This window comes from Doryrhamphus excisus, chromosome 17 (assembly GCF_030265055.1).
Source record: "Doryrhamphus excisus isolate RoL2022-K1 chromosome 17, RoL_Dexc_1.0, whole genome shotgun sequence".
Lineage (NCBI taxonomy): Eukaryota > Metazoa > Chordata > Actinopteri > Syngnathiformes > Syngnathidae > Doryrhamphus > Doryrhamphus excisus.
The window spans coordinates 8,525,560-8,546,991 of record NC_080482.1 but is presented as its reverse complement, the minus strand read 5'-3'; the positions used below and the strand labels follow the sequence as shown (position 1 = coordinate 8,546,991).

General features: G+C 41.6%; 1 protein-coding gene across 3 annotated transcripts in view; it reads left to right on the top strand.

Annotated features, from left to right (window-relative positions):
* The window catches only part of erfl1 (Ets2 repressor factor like 1), a 131,299-nt gene that overhangs the window by 98,052 nt on the left and 11,815 nt on the right, over positions 1-21,432 (top strand). For all 3 annotated transcript variants that reach the window (XM_058052995.1, XM_058052996.1, XM_058052997.1), the window contains one exon: positions 19,942-20,015. In XM_058052995.1, the coding sequence (XP_057908978.1) occupies positions 19,955-20,015 (61 nt within the window). In that variant the 5' untranslated portion in view covers positions 19,942-19,954. The remainder of the gene's footprint in view (positions 1-19,941; positions 20,016-21,432) is intronic.

The window sequence follows — 21,432 nt, the reverse complement described above, 5'->3', positions numbered from 1 at the left end:
AAGCTAGTGACCATTTGATTGACAGCTCATAGAGCTTTAATGTACTCCAGCCCAGTTGGGGGCACTAGAAACCCAGTCACTACGACACTACCAATAACAACGGTGGTAATGATGGCTGTGGTGTATTTTAGGGTAACAGGTACGGTCTGCCATGGTGCATTCTGGGTATGGGAGACTTTTTTTTCTATGTGAGCGATGGTTTGTGATGGCACAGCTTCCCCTTTCTGTCTCTCTCTATCATTGGCAATTTGTATGGGAGTGCTCACCTCTCTGGTCCCAGCGCACCCACTTGGATTTCATCAAGCCCTTAACTCCACAAGGCCTCAAATCCGGTTACCACTGTAAGTGTTTTAAAAGTATTTCAACCACCATCATGTTCCATGTTGAGAACGACCACACTGGAGCACCATTCTCTTCACTTTGCTTCTCTCACTCTTTATGGGCCTTCTCACCAGAATTACACCAAATTAGGTTAATCTAATTAGAGCTGCATTCAAAAATTCTGCCTTTAAAAAGATAATGTGTACCTAATATTATTATTATGTTATTTAACTTGTAGAATTAGGTTGCATAATTACTATTATCAAGGTCACATTTATTTTATTTAGTGAAAATAAACAGAAATGAGCCCCTTGTTAGTTATTTGCACTATTATGCATATTTTGGGCGGCACGGTGGTTGAGTGGTTAGCGCGCAGACCTCACAGCTAGGAGACCAGGGTTCAATTCGACCCTCGGCCATCTCTGTGTGGAGTTTGCATGTTCTCCCCGTGCATGCGTGGGTTTTCTCCGGGTACTCCGGTTTCCTCCCACATTCCAAAAACATGCTAGGTTAATTGGCGACTCCAAATTGTCCATAGGTATGAATGTGAGTGTGAATGGTTGTTTGTCTATATGTGCCCTGTGATTGGCTGGCGACCAGTCAAAGACAGCTGGGATAGGCTCCAGCACCCCCCGCAACCCTCGTGAGAAAAAAGCGGTAGAAGATGAATGAATGAATGAATGAATGAATGCATACATATTTTGAAGCTTTAATAATAACAATCCTTCATAATAATAATAATAATAATAATAATGCCTCTGAAATGCAAATAAAGTTAAATTAAATCTATCATTTTTCCTATTTATGTGAGAGAACTGAATAGAAGTAAAGGAAGAAAAAGATAATCCATGTATTAGCTAACTGATTAGCCTAATTAGAATATAAAAAGTAGAGTAGATGACATCAAAATATTACAGTTTCCACTATATGACATAAACCACAATACAAAAATACATTACCAAAGCAGTTTTGTTAATGACATAAATAGTGCAGGTCGGTACCTAATGAGCCGTCAAGGATGCGTTCACTGACTGTTAGTTTTTTTTTTTTTAACAAATTACCTAAAAAAATGTATGCATAACGAGTCACTAATGAGAGGGCCAGAAAGCATAAGGCGAGGGCAGCGTTTGAATTAACTACCCCAATACGCCGGAGTGGTCAGAGAGAGGGGCGGGCGACGTGAAGAAGCAGAAAAGATGAGAGGTGAGCCTGGAGGAGGAGAAGCGGGTATGATGAATGAATGGATGGATGGATGGATAGATGGAGAACAAGGATAAGAGACGGACGGAGCATCATGAAAGCGTGTGCATGCACCTAGCCTCGGGTGCGCGCTCCTGCAAAGAGGATGATGAAACGTTAATTAAAGCCAACCAGAGGAGGGGGGGGGCAGCAAAGTTGGTTCAAGTCCAACATTTTTTTTTATATCGTCATATGTTGTACTTATGTTTTTATAATGACACTATAATCCACATTTATAGTTATACTTCAGTCATATTTTAAAGATGCTACATTTTTTTCTGTTCATATTCATTCAATTAATCCGGCCTCTTAATTCGTTTATATATTTATTCATCCAGGCCCATCGCCATCGCTCTTTCTCTCCTTCTCCTTTTTTTTTCCATCTCTCTGCAACGATTATCCTGCCGTCTAATTAGAAATCGATGGCGCTGGGCCGGCGGGTGTTTGCAATGTGTTTGTGGACGCTCGCAACAAATTCCCCAAACAGGAAAAAAAAAAAAAGACTGAGAGAAGCGAGGAAGAGGAAACGCCGCATCTCACACACACACACACACATACACACACACACATACAATGACTTTCCCGCTTGCAGCTATAACTCTTCCTACTTAAAAGCAGCAGACTAAGTTACAAAGGGGAGAAATGTAAGGAAGGAAAAAATGAAAGGGAAATCTATTTTTTTAACGAAGGACGCTTGGGAGTTTTGCAACATCTTTTCGGAAAACAAACACTTTAAATGTAATGCCTGCATCCAAACACGACACATTATTATTAGTATTATTATTATGATAGGGTTCTGTAGATAATAATAATAGCATCCTTTCATTGCTTCTTATCCTCACTAAAAACCATCTACGCTGGAGCCTATCCCAGCTTTCTTCAGGCGAGAGGCGGGGTACACCCTGGACTGGTCGCCAGCCAACCACAAGGCCACATATAGACAATATAGAAAAATGAAAAAATTAACTCCAAAAAGCCTCAAATTTGAAAAATGTTGCCTGAAGAAAACAACATAAAGACATTGAATAATAAAATCAATATGATCCATATTAATTATATATATTTCATATATATATATATCATTCTTCAGATTTCCCTATCATATAATGATGACAAACATGACAAGTGTTGCCACGAGTAAAGACGCAGAAACTGTTAGCGGTTAGCACGTGGCCTCACAGCTTGGAGACCCGAGTTCGATTCCGCCCTCGGCCATCTCTGTGTGGAGTTTCCATGTTCTCCCCGTGCATGCGTGGGTTTTCTCCGGGTACTCCGGTTTCCTCCCACATTCCAAAAACATGCTAGGTTAATTGGCGACTCCAAATTGTCCATAGGTATGAATGTGAGTGTGAATGGTTGTTTGTCTATATGTGCCCTGTGATTGGCTGCCAACCAGTCCAGGGTGTACCCCGCCTCTTGCAAGAATACAGCTGGGATAGGCTCCAGCACCCCCTGTGACTCTCATGAGGATAAGCGGTAGAAAATGAATTAATAATAATAACACTAAACCATCTAAAAAAAATTTGGTGAAACCCACGTACAAGATCTCCAACATGTGGACACGCTACCCACTTGACTTAGAAGATGGCATAGCCTAGTGACATGATTAGAAACTTTTCCTGGTTTTCCCGCTCGAACCTCCCACTGATGCCAAATCGTTGCCATTCATTTGTAACTGAATAATTTTTCATGCAGCTGCACGGTGTATGAGTGGTTAGCACGCAGGCCTCACAGCTAGGAGACCCGATTTCAATTCCACCTTCGGTTTGCATGTTCTCCCCGTGCATGCGTGGGTTTTCTCCGGTTATTCCGGTTTCCTCCCACATTCCTAAAACATGCTAGGTTAATTAGCGACTCCAAATTGTCCATAGGTATGAATGAGTGTGAATGGTTGTTTGTCTATATTATTGGCTGCCCTGTGATTGGCTGGTGATGTTTTTGACGGTGCAAATATTGACAGTTTAGTGCTGTCCTCTTCTCTCCCTTTTAACCGTGAATTGCAACCACTTGAGTGGAGTGGAGCTTCTCAGTGTAAACGCGGAAGTGCGCAAAACACAACATATTTTTTTTAATGTTTTTTTATTTCTCACTGAAACTTTTTTTTTTTTTTACATTTCTCTGATCCTAAAAGTGATGTCATGTGACATTAGGAAATGCACCCTAATGTCACCACACCCCCTCCTCCCATGATGAGGACAACTTTCTGTTTTTTTGGTCATTGTTGCTTCGCATTACATCAACCCCTGTGATGCTGTGCTCAAGCCCCGAACTATCAATCTGAGCTCCACAGGGTGTGTGTGTGTGTGTGTGTGTGTGTCTTCATGTGTGTCCGACTATCCTTGCATTTTCTGTCAGTCTGTCTCACCCCCCCCCCCCCCCCCTCATTAAACGTCCCTCACCCTCTCTCTCTCCCTCTGTGAGCTTCTTCTTCTTCGTCTTCTTCTTCTTCCTCGGCGCCTCACTCACGCTCCCCTTGCCCGTGGCTATATGATCGTGAAAAATGTGTTTACAAAACTCGCTCTCTCGCAGATCAAACTGTATGGATGAATCAAAGACTTTGGAGAGACAGGCAGAGTAGAAGAAGAAGAAGAAGCGGCCAGGGGAGGAGGAGGCCTTAGCATTTTTTAAAATTCTACGTCCCCCCCCTTCCCACTCCTACATTTGTGTCTCTAGTGGTCATACAATATCTTTAAGGCCCCACAAACAATGGATGTCTCCCAGTTAAAGATGATATAATGCAATATTGATGTATTTTGCTATACTATAACGCATTCCTGGCGCCATTCTGGCTGGACACCCTTAAAGAAAAAAAAAACAGCCACATTGCACAGATGCTGCACAATTCCAACATCCCTAAAGTGTTTTGCCAAAGCGTGGGAGATGGGGAATTATCACGACGCTAGCATCAGGTGACCTCGCTCAAATGTTTTGCTTTTGTTCATGTGGTTCCGCTTTAAGCAACCTTCGTTTGCTAGGGAAAGATTCCACGTTGGTCAATGTTACAAATAGTCACATATTTCCATTAATGGAGTCTGAAGAATTGATTTCATTGCTCAATTGTTGAAAAACTGGAATATTAGTGCAACAAGTGACGTTGGATGCACCAGAAACGAGGATGCAAGCCCATATTTTTTCCCATTCCCGTCCTATAATATGCTTTAATTGTATTGTTTCCGGGCTGCACGGCGATCGAGTGGTTAGCGTGCAGACCTCACAGCTAGGAGACCCGAGTTCAACTCCACCCTCAGCCATCTCTGTGTGGAGTTTGCATGTTCTCCCCGTGCATGCGTGGGTTTTCTCCGGGTACTCCGGTTTCCTCCCACATTCCAAAAACATGCTAGGTTAATTGGCGACTCCAAATTGTCCATAGGTATGAATGTGAGTGTGAATGGTTGTTTGTCTATATGTGCCCTGTGATTGGCTGGCGACCAGTCCAGGGTGTACCCCGCCTCTCGCCCAAAGACAGCTGGGATAGGCTCCAGCACCCCCTGCGACCCTCGTGAGGAAAAAGCTGTAGAAAATGAATTAATGTATTGTTTCCGGGCTGCACGGCGGTCGAGTGGTTAGCGTGCAGACCTCACAGCAGTAAGACAATCATTTCAAACTTTTTAACAGATTTGGAAGTTTATGGAACAAAAAAAGCCAAGGCCCCGCCTCCTTCATATTCTACAAAATCCACACCAGCGCACCAACTATGGAACATTGGAAGTTTTATTCTCTGATGAGAAAAAAATGTAAACTTAACGGTTCTGGTGGCTTCCAACTTCACTGGCATGACAAGGAGATCCCACCTGGGATATTTCCACACAGTGGAGGAGAGCTTTTTTTCAAAGGAACAATGGAGTTTTAAGTTGTGCAGGGGCGTCAAACAGAAGCTGGTAATGTGGAGATGGTGCAGGAGGCGTCATTCACGACTGCCCATCCTGGACCATCCTGTGTGTTCGCCTGATCTATATTCAATTGATGGGGACGAGTGGTTATCACGCAGGCCTCACAGCTAGGAGACCCAAGTTCGATTCCACCCTCAGCCATCTCTGTGTGGAGTTTCCATGTTCTCCCCGTGCATGCGTGGGTTTTCTCCAGGTACTCCGGTTTCCTCCCACATTCCAAAAACATGCTAGGTTAATTGGCGACTCCAAATTGTCCATAGGTATGAGCGGTAGAAAATGAATTAATGAATTATTATTTGGATCATATGGACAAAACCTTGTTTTGCCAAAAAGTGGCATGTGTTTTCATAGTATTGAGCCAAGTTGTACTGAGCAGTCAGGACAGAGCCTGCTGTACAATTGTGTAAGCCAAAGAAAAAGCAGACCCTACCTGTCACCTACCTACACCAGCACTATTTTTGTCACTACTTAATATCCTCTACAAAACAATAAGATCCATTTCTGGCTCTATGGTTACCATCACACTTTGCCATTACTCCATTTTACCATTAAAATAAAATACTAAAGAAAAAGCCAACCCCACCTGTACAGTTACATTTGTCAAAGTTTTAGTCTTCTTATTGTACCATATTGTACTGAGCAGCCAGGACAGAAACACCAGTTTCTCAATCCCCTTTGTATCCCTTTATATCATTTATGGTAATAATGATTTTGAATGATGATTTCTGACCTTTCCGGGGGCTTTTATTTTGGAGGATCCCTCAGTGGTCGGGGTGTAAATTTGAGTGATTGATGAAGAGCGTTTTTGTTGTTTTCTATGGTGATTATGTACAGAATGATTTGAAAAGGGAGCAAGGAAGAGGACTGCCAGAGGAGGGTTAGGAGAAAGGGAGGGGTGGGGGGGGAGCGATTATAGCAGGTTTTATGTATGAGCTATTGATTGAGTCGGTGGTGACTTCTTGAGTGGTTAATTCGGGAAGTGAGAGCGATAGAGGGAGTAACTCACTGACTAGAGAGGCCATGCAAGTGAAGACTGAGATGTACTGTGTAACTGTTTTATTCTAACATAGTTTGATAGTGTAGCTTCTGTATTGTTTTTTTTTTTTTGCTACATTCTCAATTTATGGGGGTGACAAACCGCCCCCCACCTTTGACCCCCAAAATGAGCTGCTTGCATTGACACACACACACACACACAGAGCTCTCTACAGGCGTGAAGTTGAGCCCACAGGACACACATCTGTTCTGTGGAAACAACAGATGGTTCCCTTGTTGTCGATGCCTTGTTAGAAACAGTAAAAAAAAAAAAAAAGGCCGTATTTACACTACAAGTGTGACAATTGTGATTTTTTTTTTCTCCCACATGGCCCAGTTCAGGGGAAAAAAAACAAAAAAAACCCACATGGAATCAATAACCAAAATAATAATTAAATTCTATTAGGGAAGCAGGAAGTGCTCATTTCCTTGATAAAATGCCCTGATAAATGTGTAAATAAATAAATGTGATTATTTTTTTATTCATAAATACATTTTCTTATAAAAGAAAATAAATAATAATAATAACATAAAACATAAATGTATTTTCTTGATAAAATGTCTGGAGGAATTGATAAATGCATTTTAAAATAAAAAAAAATAAATAAAATAAAATAATAAATAAAATAAAATAATAAAAAAAACATTTTTCTTCGAAAAGAGGAGAGAAAAAAAAGAAAAGAAAAAAAGGAAAGCAGGAAGTGAACAAATGTAACAGTTACTGATTGTAAAAGTACCAGATGGAGGGGTAGGATTTAATAAGCTTTGCTTCTTCCTACTCCTTTTGGACATGTGGAACTGTGAACTGATTATGTGATGCATTCAATTGTAATCTGATGCATGTTCAAATGAAATAAAACCATTACCATTACCATATTGTCATATGCAACAAAGTGTAAACATAAATTACTTCCATCTGCCGGACTAATGCACAATGTGAGCGGCCAAGTGGTGTCTCTTTCGTAGCCAGCATTTTCCCGCCTTTTTAAACACTTTCCGACTTCAGATGCAGACAATTAGCAACCACACCTAATTAGCTGATTCTGGACATTTGTGTTTCCTGTTTTTCTGTATGAATCAGGTCCAAAAAGGGACATTGCTTTGTCTGTGATGTTTTGAGTGATTTTTGTGCCTTGTAGTGGGCCTTTTGTGGTCATTTTCTGCCCATTGCATTGAGTTATGGACTCCCATAGAGCAGCTATACACAATAACCAACACAGAAAGCTTTGTAGATCTTCCAATATCTGCACCTATTCCAGTATTTCCTTTGGTGTTTTAATTTATTCCACCTACGGGCACGCCTACTCCGCTGTGATTGCTCCCAAGAACTTCCGGACTGCTGCCGAAACCCAACTTTCACATTTTGTCTGTATAGGAGTTGATAATAATTCAATAAACCCTTTGGAGAGCGACTTGAAAAGTAGTTAGGAGCTAATGTTAGCTCTTGAGACCCCTGACTTAATATGTATGAACTCAAAGAGTGGTAATATAGTAGGTCTGCGTTTGAGTGTAGGCAATCTCGGCACAACATCGGTAGTGGAAATGTGGTCATTACACGTTTTTTGTGGGACTATCGTGTTAAAAAAAATCACAGATTGTGGTGGAAACGTTTATTAGCAACTCCAGACATCGGTGAGCTTGTAATTTGCACATATGCAGATAAGACGCTTCCTGTATGCACACGCTGTAGTGCTACACAGACACAAAATGAATACAATTAATAAGTTGTCGGACTCTTCAACATGACCAAGTAACGTTGTATATTGACGACCCTCGGACTAGCATACGGATATTAACATAAGCTGCTTAGCGATAATCAACATCATCTGACATTTTTCACAGAAATCAACCCCTGGTATCTCAAGAAGAGCATTGGAACATGCCAAGGTCGACTTAAGCTGGCACTGTAAATGACTCTGATTTGACAATTCTGTGGCGTCTGTGTGAAATGAGCATCCATTTAGCCAAACCAACCACCCAACACCGTGGAAGGTCAGCTCGCCGTCTTTTTCCTCTTCTCTGGCGCACGTTTTGATCTCTCAGTCCAGAGATCAAAGGCTCTCTCTGACTATTAGTCAGCGTGAGCCATTGATCCTTCATTGATCTGCACGAGACGCCGCCGCCGCCCAGTCAACAGCGTGCACGCGCCTCAGCCTCCCTAAAGCTTTTTTTTTTTTTTTTTTTTTTATAAACTCGGGTGTGTGTGCGCGCGTTTGGCCAAACTAAACTCGAGCTTTTTCTAGCCGCAGGACATGAAACAATGAGGCCCGAGCAGGTTTTATTAAAGCGCGCTTTCCCTCCTTTCAACTCTGGCGCACGGCGGACGAGCCGGCAACGGAGAGCGATCGATAATTAATGACGATGAATAATTTAACCGTATCGATTGATACTTTCTTCTTCATCCTGTTACCCCCGTCTTTTCCTTATTTTTTTATTTTTTTTTCCCATCCATACCATATGTACTACTAATACATCCTCCTTGATGCTCACCTCCTCGTCAACTTGTTGGACTTCTCCTCCTTCCAGGAAAGTCTCAAAATGTTTTGCGAGCAGCACCCACTTGAAACCTGAAAGCCGCAATATACACAATGCGGAATTACGATAAAACTGCATATCCGCCACGTAACACAGTGCTTCTGAGTTGAAAGGACTTGAACATTTCAAGCCAATGACTTCAGACTTGACTCGACCTATGTTGTATTTACTTGAAAATTGGACTTGCATATTTTTACTTGAGACTTGACTCGAGACTTGCAAAATCCTGACTCTTGCGGCCAACTCTGCTAACTACGCACACATGCTAGTACGCACAAATACTTCATAAAATGACAATACTGTTTCTTTCCCTCCATAGTTCTGCAAATGTCTGCATGGTAACTATCTAACCATCATACTAGTTAAGAGGAACTAGAATTTCTAAACCCGATCGGTTTAGGATGAATCAGTACAGGATGTTCTGCCATGTGACCCTGAGCCAAATGGGGACATTGAAGGAGACCCCCCCCCCCCCCCTTTTTCAGGTAAAAATGGCAAAAGTATTTATCGTTTCAGCCTTTCATTCAAAAGGAAACAGAGTTCTGGGTGGTTCTGGGTTCTGGGTTCTGGGTGAGCAAGCACCATAGCCACCCCGTTGTCGTCACATGACCAGAAGTCAACAACTTCGACCGGTGATTCGTTCCCGTCTCAATGTGACTATTTACTAATCCAACACAGTGTGTGCATTTTTTTTTCAACTCACAAAAAAAACAAAGACTGCACAGTGTTAAAGTGGTTACCATGGAGGCCACACAGCTAGGAGACCCAGGTTAGATTCCAAACTCGGCCATCTCTGTGCGGATTTTGCATGATCTCCCCAAAAACATGCTCGGTTAATTCATTTTCTGCCGCTTTTCCTCACAAGGGTCGCAGGGGTTGCTGGAGCCTATCCCAGCTGTCTTCAGGCGAGAGGCGGGGTACACTCTGGACTGGTCGCCAGCCAATCACAGGGCACATATAGACAAACAACCATTCACACTCACATTCATACCTATGGACAATTTGGAGTCGCCAATTAACCTAGCATGTTTTTGGAATGTGGGAGGAAACCGGAGTACCCGGAGAAAACCCACACATGCACGGGAGAGATGGCCGAGGGTGGAATTGAACTCGGGTCTCCTAACTGTCTCCGAGCTCCTAGCTGCGCGCTAACCACTCGATCACCATGCAGCCTGCTTTGAAACTTCATTGTTATTTAATATTACTGCTAACAATTTGTAAGTTTGATTTTCTTTTTTTCACCAAGTATGCTAACATAGTATTATGTTGTTAAAATGTGTAGTACATATAGTTAGAGTATGCTACTGTTGCTAATGCTTGTGTCCTCTTGTCCGGCCCTTTAATGTTACGTAGTTGTATGTGATACTGCGCATGGCATCTATTACGTCTGGCAACTTCGATGATTTATAAAAATGACTTACAGCTTTTAACTGACATTTAGCGACCCGATTTGGGCTCTCAACCTTCTGCTAACGTTTGTGTCGTCCTGTCCCACTCCTTACAGTGATGTTGATGTTGTTTTAATGCAAAAAGTGTATAGAATGGTGCTTCTTGAAGGAGCTTGTTGCGACAGTACTGGAATTGTATTCTAATTTGCTACCTTTATTTCCGGACTTCCTGCTGTATATAATTGGCTGGTTTTCATTGGACGGAATATAATTTTACTTTTGTGTACACAAGGTATTTTGTGTCAAAGTGATTTATATTGCAACAAATTAGCTCCAGTGAACACAATATTGCGTATACCAAAGCTGTCTTTTACATGGGGAAGGACAAGCTTCTCTTCCTCCTCGTCTCCCCTCCTCTAACAAACCCATCGCTGAGTCCCTCTGTTCTTGCACCCTGAGGCACAGCAGTGTGTCAGCGCTAACCAGAGAGAGGAACAGAGAGAAGAGGGGGAAAGACAGGGCGAGAGGCAAGAAATGAAAAGATGGGGCAACCCGAAAAAAAAAAAAAAAGATGAGACACATGCACAGAGTTTGTTTCATGTGCTGCAAAAAGAAAAGCGGGAGAGGCAGACTTCATAGTTTATGTTTTTATACCATGACCCATCACTCTTTCCTTCTTTAAATGTAATGTTCCCTGAATGGCCCACTAACCTTTGTTCCACCGGGCCCACTTCTAAAACCTGACATCAGTCAGCGTATCCTTTCAAACATGCATGATGTCACCTGACAAAATATCTTTTTTTAGTCACGTCTAAACATACAAGAAGAACTCAGACACCGCAAGAAAACCTGAGAGATTTAAGGCTGCACTCACGAGCACGGGCGATCCATACGATCCTGGGTACACTTGACACGTCAAGTCAGGTTTGTTTCAGTGGTGTCATCCTGCATAAAAATAAACACAGAATTAGTCAAAATTAATTACCAAGTCGCTGCACGGTGGACTAGTGGTTAGCGTGCAGACCTCACAGCTCGGAGACCCTAGTTCAATCCCACCCTCGGCCATCTCTGTGTGAAATTTGCAAGTTCTCCCCATGCATGTGTGGGTTTTCTCCGGGTACTTCGGTTTCCTCCCACATTCCAAAAACATGCTAGGTTAATTGGCGACTCCAAATTGTCCATAGGTATGAATGTGAGTGTGAATGGTTGTTTGTCTATATGTGCCCTGTGATTGGCTGCCGACCAGTTCAGGGTGTACCCCGCCTTTCACCCAAAGACAGCTAGGATAGGCTGCAGCACCACCCGCGACCCTTGTGAGGATAAGCGGTAGAAAATGAATGAATGAATAAATGAATATTCTAAACACGTTTTTGACACTATTAGAGCCCTTTAGATATGAAATAACATCCCTATAGTCACGTTAAACTCGTATTAACCATTATAATAGACATAATAATAAAACATAATAAAGAGTATGGGCTGCACAGTGGACGAGTGGTCAGCGCGCATGGCCTCATAGCTAGGAGACCCGAGTTCAATTCCACTATCTCTGTGTGGAATTTGCAAGTTCTCCTCGTGCATGCATGGGTTTTTTGTCCGGGTTCTCCGGTTTCCTCCCACATTCCAAAAACATGCTAGGTTAATTGGCGACTCCAAATTGTCCATAGGTATGAATGTGAGTGTGAATGGTTGTTTGTCTATATGTGCCCTGTGATTGGCTGGCGACCAGTCCAGGGTGTACCCCGCCTCTCGCACGAAGACAGCTGGGATAGGCTCCAGCACCCCTGCGACCCTCGTGAGGATAAGCGGTAGAAAATGAATGAATGAATAATCACCAAGTTGGGAAACTGCAGTAATACAGCATTAGAGCTTAGGTTCCCAAAGTGGGGTACGTCAATACCTGTGCGCCTGAACGTCTCACGGCGCAAGGAGATTAATCCCCGCACGGCACAGCGTTGAAAACCTGTCCCCAAAAATGAGACTTTATCATCTTCTGTATGTATTTTTGTATTTTGGACACTATTAAGAAGGGTGTAAGTTGAATTGAGACACCATGGGAAGATCCCGGTCAGATAATGGACACTTAACACATACTTCATACTCAACGAAAAGGATCAAAACTAGCAAAATACTATCAGTGCTGAGCTAGCTTTTGATAAGAATGGTTGCCGTTGCATTCACGGACACTTGGACATCCCAGCAAACAAACCCAAACATGTACATGCAGCCCAAATCTCATGATATTACTATTTATTACTATTTATACTACTGATGTAGAGCAGTATGAGCGCACCAAGCGCACCAATTTCAAATTAAAAGGGCATTTTCCCGTGTATGAGTTCTAAAGACTTGCTAAACACAAATGCTGTAGAGCAGTGTGAGTGTGGTACAGCAGGGGACAGTTTGCCAATAATTTTGTCAATAAAAGTACTTTTCATCCAGTTTATTCCAGAATAATGACATGATTACATCATTACGAGGGTTAAGTGCCAAGCTATTTCCTTTTTGTGTGTGTGTCTGTTTTCTTTTAAATCTATTTTCTTCAGCTGTTAAAATCCCTCAGGCAATAATGTCCACTTCAAAATATGCATGTATATTTTTTATGTAGGAATACTGCACTTTGTTGTTAAGGTCAAAAGAACCCCAACGTTGACTGACTTTTTGCTGTGTTGCAAATGACTCCCACTCACTTGTCATCACAACATGACGATGTATGCACGATAAAATCTGGATTTTTGTACGCTTATATGACACAAGAATCTTTACCAAGATCTTCCACATTCATTACACTCTTGATCGAAATTTGAAGACCAGTGGAAAATTTGAATGTGTGCAGATTGTTGCGCTTCACAAGCAAGTGCGCCATTGCTGCTGAGGTTGGACGCAGTAAGACAATCATGTAAAACTTTTTAACAGATTTGGACGGTTATGGAACAAAAAAAGCCAAGGCTCCGCCTCCTTCATATTCTACAAAATCCACACCAGCGCACCAACTATGGGACATTGGAAGTTTTATTCTCTGATGAGAAAAAAATGTAAACTTAACGGTTCTGGTGGCTTCCAACAAGGAGATCCCACCTGGGATTTTTCCACACAGTGGAGGAGAGCTTTTTTTCAAGGGAACAATGGAGTTTTAAGTTGTGCAGGGGCGTCAAACCGGCAGCGGTAATGTGGAGATGGTGCAGGAGGCGTCATTCACAACTGCCCATCCTGGACCATCCTGTGCGTTCGCCTGGTCTATATTCAATTGATGGGAGGAGACCCAAGTTTGATTCCACCTCTGCCATTTCTGTGTGGAGTTTGCATGTTCTCCCCCTGCATGTGTGGATTTTCTCTGGGTACTCCGGTTTCCTCCCACATTCCAAAAACATGCTAGGTTAATTGGTGACTCCAAATTGTCCATAGGTATGAATGTGAGTGTGAATGGTTGTTTGTCTATATGTGCCTTGTGATTGGCTGGCTGGCGAACAGTCCAGGGTGTACCCCGCGTCTCGCCCGAAGACAGCTGGGATAGGCTCCAGCAACCTCCGCGACCCTTGTGAGGATAAGCGGTAGAAAATGAATGAATGGGGATGGATGGCAAGGGAAGTTCTAGGAAGTTCTTGTTTGCAATGAATCGCTTACTCAAAATTTTTTTTGGTCTCATTTCCATGTATCATTTTTGCATTTTGAAGCCCTACTTAGAACCTTCTTAAAATCCATTAGTTTTTAATTGAGTGGCTCCGATACAGTGAAACATAGGCAAGCCAAAAATGTTGATACAAAACAAGTTTTTTTTATTTTTACAATTATAGTTTTACTTTGTTATTGTTTTTTTAAAACATATTTTTTACTTTTGGCTTCATTGAAGACATGATTCTCGAAGGAGGTGGTGGTTGATCTTGCTGCCAAATTCTCTTTGGAAACAGTGACTTCTACAATTGAAGTAAAATTTACCTTAACTGTTCATTTATCCCTTTAATTTGTACTTTATATTTGTCACCATTCATTCATTTTCTACCGCTTTTCCTCACAAGGGTCGCCGGGGGTGCTGGAGCCTATCCCAGCTGTCTTCAGGCGAGAGGCGGGGTACACCCTGGACTGGTCGCCAGCCAATCACAGGGCACATATAGACAAACAACCATTCACACTCACATTCATACCTATGGACAATTTGGAGTCACCAATTAACCTAGCATGTTTTTGGAATGTGGAAGGAAACCGGAGTACCCGGAGAAAACCCACGCATGCACGGGGAGAACATGCAAACTCCACACAGAGATGGCCAAGGGTGGGATTGAACCCTTGTCTCCTAGCTGTGAGGTCTGCGCGCTAACCACTGGACCGCCGTGCAGCCCTATTTGTCCCCAATTAGAGGCAATTATAATTGTGGATGACAGACTGCTATATATATTACAATAATACAATTGTTAATACATGTTTGTGCTGGATTCAAGAGCACTTCCTGCTTTAATGTTGAGAGCAACATGTGTCAGAGTGCAACTTTTCACTACCAGAAAGTGAAGACTTTGGTGTGTACAGTAAACGGCGTGTTGTCAAGATGCGATCCATCACCTTTGCTGGGGTTTAGGTGAGGGAGAAAGGCCCATTTTGTTACTATGGACTACGATGTCCGATAAAATGCTTTGTTGCTTTTGTTGCTTTATCAGCGTGCCGGCATCTTTTTTAGCAAACAAAGTAGTGCTCTCTTTGCCGTATTGATTCAGTCACTATCGATGGGCTCTACGTCTTTATTTTGTGTGTGTTTGTGTGTGTGTGTGTCAGCTACCTGAGTATGTTTTTGTAGTTCCACGCAACACTTCCAGTCAGTCAGTGTGTCATGTGCATCTAACAGTCAGTGCGTGTAGGCATGTGCACGAGGCGCACACGCACGAGCGGCGCTATTCCCTGGGCTGCTAGTTATAATGTTTCTGGGGGTGATGGGGGGGAACTTGAAAGCCCTGCGCTGGCCAAATCAAAACTAACAAGGAAATGATGGGGGCTCCTTTATCTCCTCTCTGGCCTGGAGGGGGCCGAGAGGGTGGGGTGGGCGGAGGAGGAGGTGAGGGAGGGATGGATGGATGGAGTGAGTAGAGTAGGGTGGGGGGGGGGGGGGGTTGCCTTGCTTCCTCTTTGATTTGTAAAAAATGCATTACCTCCGAAATCAAACAGAAAATTACTGCGCCGACACAAAACACATAACAGGGGGGCGGGTCTGGCTGTGGGTGGGCGGGGCTTAAAATGAATGGCAGAGGAGACAAGGGGGAGGGAACAAGGAAAGGAGGATTCACCTGTGTAGGATGTAAACGGAGGAGGGGTGGTGTAGTAGGTGAGGGTATTTACTGAATCCGACAAAAACCTGGAGAAGAAAAAATAAAAATGAAAGACGCGATACCTTAGTGGTGACCTGCGGTCCACATGAGAAAGGGCAAATATAGATTATGACCTCAAATGTGAAGCTTTTTTTTCCCCCCCTCAAGGCTCGGCCATACAGCGGCCTTCAGTTTGGACGTTTAGGCAGCATTTTAATGTGATATATATACTACATATACATAATACATAATACATATACTACATCGTCATACACTGATAAATCAGACCACCTTATCACGCACGACTCGATGCAGTAAAAAGTGCAATAAAAACCCATGCTCGAAAACAGACAGGAAGTCTGACATTTTGGTTTGAAGCTACCATTGTATGGCACACTCACAGTGCTCTATAGGATTCAGGTTGACTGAAACATCCCTTACTACTTTGTGGATTATTTCAAGTTAGATGACTCACACTAGTCAAATGAATCAGATTTAGAATTTTGATTCAGGCCTCACAGCTAAGAGACCCGAGTTCGATTCCACCCTCGACCATCTCAGTGTGGAGTTTGCATGTTCTCCCCGTGCATGCGTGGGTTTTCTCCGGATACTCCGGTTTCCTCCCACATTCCAAAAACATGCTAGGTTAATTGGCGACTCCAAATTGTCCATAGGTATGAATGTGAGTGTGAATGGTTGTTTGTCTATATGTGCCCTGTGATTGGCTGGCGACCAGTCCAGGGTTTACCCCGCCTCTTGCCCGAATACAGCTGGGATAGGCTCCAGCACCCCCCGCAACCCTCGTGATGATAAGCGGTAGAAAATGAATGAATGAACACACACGACACTATTAGAGCCCTTTAGATATGAAATAACATCCCTATAGTCACCTTAAACTCGTATTAACCATTATAATAGACATAATAATAAAACATAATAAAGAGTATGGGCTGTACGGTGAACAAGTGGTCAGTGCACATGGCCTCATAGCTAGGAGACCCGAGTTCAATTCCACCATATCTGTGTGGAGTTTGCATGTTCTCCCCGTTCTCTCCTCCCACATTCCAAAAACATGCTAGGTTAATTGGCGACTCCAAATTGTCCATAGGTATGAATGTGAGTGTGAATGGTTGTTTGTCTATATGTGCCCTGTGATTGGCTGGTGACCAGTCCAGGGTGTACCCCGCCTCTCGCCTGAACACAGCTAGGATAGGCTCCAGCACCCCCCGCAAACCTTGTGAGGATAAGCGATCCTTTCCAAACTATGTCATACCTACAGACTATACTAGACAGATGCGCGAGTTTGATGACTCATCATAATGCATGGACCTGCATCAATACTATATGTTGTGTCTAGATATCATAAATGTGTATACTGGGTATACATCCCATCCCTTCCAGTCACTCATTAAAGGACAGCGCAAGACTAAGAGAGGACAAAATCTAAGAAATAACACGGATGGTAAAAAGAGAAATAAGAGCTAGCGTATTCAGTAGCGGCATGAAAACACCAAAGATAAAGAGAGAAAGTTTCTACCATCCAAAGGCCAGGAGCGGGTGGAGAGATGGAGTCTCTCAAAAGAGAGAGAGAGAGAGAAGTGCCTGGAGTTAGCAATAATAATTTATACAAACACACCTTAATAATTCACGTTCCATTTCAATGCTGGAGGGAAAAATCCCAAATTCACAGAGCATAATTAAATAGAGGCAGAAGGAAGAGTGAAAGGAGCGATAGAGAGGGCAGCATTAAAGATAGCAGAAGAAGAAGTAAAGCAGCAGGGCTGCTTCTTCTTCTTCTTCTTCTTCTTCTTCTTCTTCACGGTAGCTTTGTAAAGCAAACCCTTGATGAAAAGTCACCATGTGTCGACCGCATGACCAGTCAGGGTCACGCCGAAATCCTCCTCTGTTAGCGCGCCTGCGGACATGAAGTATGTGGGCGACATCATTAGTATTATGATTAGCCATTCGCTCATTGAAATGGGAGCAGCTTCAAGCTAACACTCTCTCGTTAAGACATGAGCTAACTTTTTATACCATATATACTGGAATTTAAGTGTTCGTTTTAATTAGTGTCAGGAAAAAAATCTGCTTTTAAATTAACGTCATTTCATACCAAGAAACAACTTGTTATAACAAATTTTCATTGTGACTAACTTTTTGTTCAGGCTAATCTACAAAATTGCTAAATAAATTAAATTCATAACTGGAATTTACCACAATCAGTCCATTTATTTTCTATGCCGCTTATCCTCACTGGAGCCTATCCCAGCTGTCTCTTTTTTTTTTTTTTGACCGACAGGCGGGGTGCACCCTGGACTGGTCGCCAGCCAATCACAGGGCACATATAGACAAACAACCATTCACACTCACATTCATACCTATGGACAATTTGGAGTCGCTAATTAACCTAGCATGTTTTTGGAATGTGGGAGGAAACCGGAGTACCCGGAGAAAACCCACGCATGCACGGGGAGAACATGCAAACTCCACACAGAGATGGCCAAGCGCAGAATCAAACCCATGTCCTGACTATGAGGCCAACATGCTAACCACTAATTCACTGTGCGGACTGGATTTATAGCACAATACAGTTTGAAAACAGAACATATGAAATTGTTAAAAATTTAGCTTTTTTGGGGGGGGGTGAAAATGATGCTTCTGCGGTACTTTTACTAATTTTATGATGAAATAGCAATGCCTGCATTCCATGTCTGCATTTTGTAAATACAACAGTGCGGACATTTGCACATTCAAATCAAATGTTGTGTTTCATTTCCGTGTTTAGTTTCCTACAAAATTGCGAAATAAATAAAATTCATAACTGGAATTTAGCACAATCCATCCTTCCATTTTCTATGCCGCTTATCCTTACTAGGGTCGCGGGGTTATGCTGGAGTCTATCCCAGCGGTCTTTTTTTTGGGCCAAGAGGCGGGGTACACCCTGGACTGGTCGCCAGCCAATCACAGGGCACATATAGACAAACAACCATTCACACTCACATTCATACCTATGGACAATTTGGAGTCGCCAATTAACCTAGCATGTTGGAATTGAACTCGGGTCTCCTAGCTATGAGGCCATGCGTGCTGACCACTTTCTCCACCATGCAGCCCATACTGTTTATTATGTTTTATTATTATGTCTATTATAATTGTTAATACGAGTTTAAGGTGACTATAGGGATGTTATTTAATATGTAAAGGGCTCTAATAATGTCAAAAAACGTGTTTAGAATGTTGTAAACATGATTTCTATGCTCTATATAGTTGTTTTATAAAGGAAGAATTCTACTTTGTGGAAATTAACTTATCAGGTCACATCTGGAGCCAATTGACCGCAATAAAAGATAGATTACTGTCAATTTGGAGTCGCCAATTAACCTAGCATGTTTTTGGAATGTGGGAGGAAACCGGAGTACCCGGAGAAAACCCACGCATGCACGGGGAGAACATGCAAACTTGTGAACGCATCAGTGCGGACATTTGCACATTCAATTCAAATGTACTGTTTCATTTCCGTGTTTAGTTTCCTACAAAATTGTGAAAAAAATGAAAATGAAATGACTGTGAGTAACATCACTTCAGCATATATTGTTTTGCACCGAAAAATGTATGACAAAATATGTAGTTAATGCTAGCTCTTCCTGTCCACTAATTAGTTTTACATAATTTAACGTAATTACCACACAAAGCACGTATACTGTGACTTCATCCATTGTACTTTTAAATAAATTACTACATGCGATTTTGAGGTACATTCATTTTCAAGCATTAATCTACTTTTTGCAACAGAAACTTTTCCACACTCCGAAGTCTTAAAAGTTCCTTTCAGCACATTGAACATGATGCAGCATGTGTAATATCTGGCAGATAAACAACATTGTATACCACACTTGTACTTTGCACAAGAATACTTGAAAATTCATGCTTATTAAATCAAATTAAACTTTAACGTGCTTATTTTTTTCTCCTGCTGTTTATCGATGCATGTGCGTATCCACAGCGTTGCATCACGCTCGGCCTCAGGTGGCTAACACTGGATTGCAACCATCAAAAAAAATAAAATAAATAAAAAAACATAACCTTGCCGTATTTCACGTCAATACCAAGTACGGTTCTGAATCTTTTGGCCTTCACCTCCATTTTCTAGTCGTCCCCCCTGAGGAAGATTTTCACACTCTGTTGCAACTTGTGTGTTTTAATGCTAAAACTTATCATGTTTTTCATGTGTTTGCGTTGAAGGTGTTGCAGAGGCATGGACTGTAACTGCGTCAGCGATCTGCTGCTCCCCCCGGTGCCCGCCCTGTGGACGCCAGGTGAGGACCCCGACCCCCACCTAAGATGACTGATGACAGTCAGGTTTTATATTTGGAGGAAGCTGTAAAGTGTGTATTGTTTATTAGTATTGGACACATTTAATCAGAAATCTGTGCTATTGTTTTGGGTAATCCATTCCATTAAAAATTAATTAAAAATATGTTTTAAAATATACACAGTAATAAATATAAAATTATTAAATCATTTGTAAATTATAGCAATTGTTTTTCATGTAATTTAATTTTAAAATTATTACCCATATATTTTCTTGAAAAAAAATTATCATATAATTAGCTACAATAAAAATAACATAAATAATAACATTAATACATATAAAATTATTAAATCATTTATAAATGATAGTAATCGTTTTTCATGTAATTTAAATATTATTACTCATATTTTCTTGAAAAAAATATATATATAAATAATTAGCTATAATAAAATAAAATACCAAATATTTTTAAATCAATCCAAAATAATTTCTACTAAAGGGGTAACATTCCATAATTTTCATTGTATATTAATCATTAGCATTACAATTATTGGATACATTTCAACATAACAGATTATTTTTTATGTTATTTTAAATCACAATACAACAACATTTTTAATATAAAACATACTGTATATATTTTATATCACATTTATTTTTTCAATGGAGTACATGCAAAAAATGTGACAAAAGGCAAAAAGTATATCTTAAATGTTGTCATAATGTCATTAAAAAATTGTAATTAAATATTTTTCTATGTAAAAAAAGTTTTTTATAATTGACAATATTATATTACAAATAAACAGTTATTTATAAATACTAGAAATGAATTACAAAGATGATATTGAAAATAATAAAATGAAAAAAAATTATATACATTTATGTGTTCCAAAATGTCACAATCAAAGTAATATGTATTAGGAAAAAATGGCTGGCCTGACCATTTGTTTTTGACTGCCAAAACTGTTTTTTTTTAATAACTGCTCTACATTCAATATAAAAAACATTGCAATTAAAGACAAAAAGAGCTCGCCATTGGTGCTTATCCAAACTAGCGTTATTTAGCTTCGGCGGAGGTCTGCCCTCTCCTCAAGTTGCGTATCGACTGCTCTTCAAGGCTACTTTGATTGTTCCATGAGTTAAAGCATCATGTGTGATGTGCGAGACGGTCAGCTTTAAGGCTGGTGTGCGCGCCGCAGCATCAATCACATGGCTCCCAGAGACGTGTCATCACCCACCTGACCAATCTGTGCAGCCTAGAGGGCACTAGCGCACGCTAACATAGCTCAAGGCACGTGCTGTGATATTAAACACATCATCCTTCACCTTCATCACTCATCAGTCATCTGGACAGCATCCTCCCCCTCCGCCGCTCCCTTCCTCCTCCATCCCCAGTGGCAAAGCGATGGGGATAAACGACA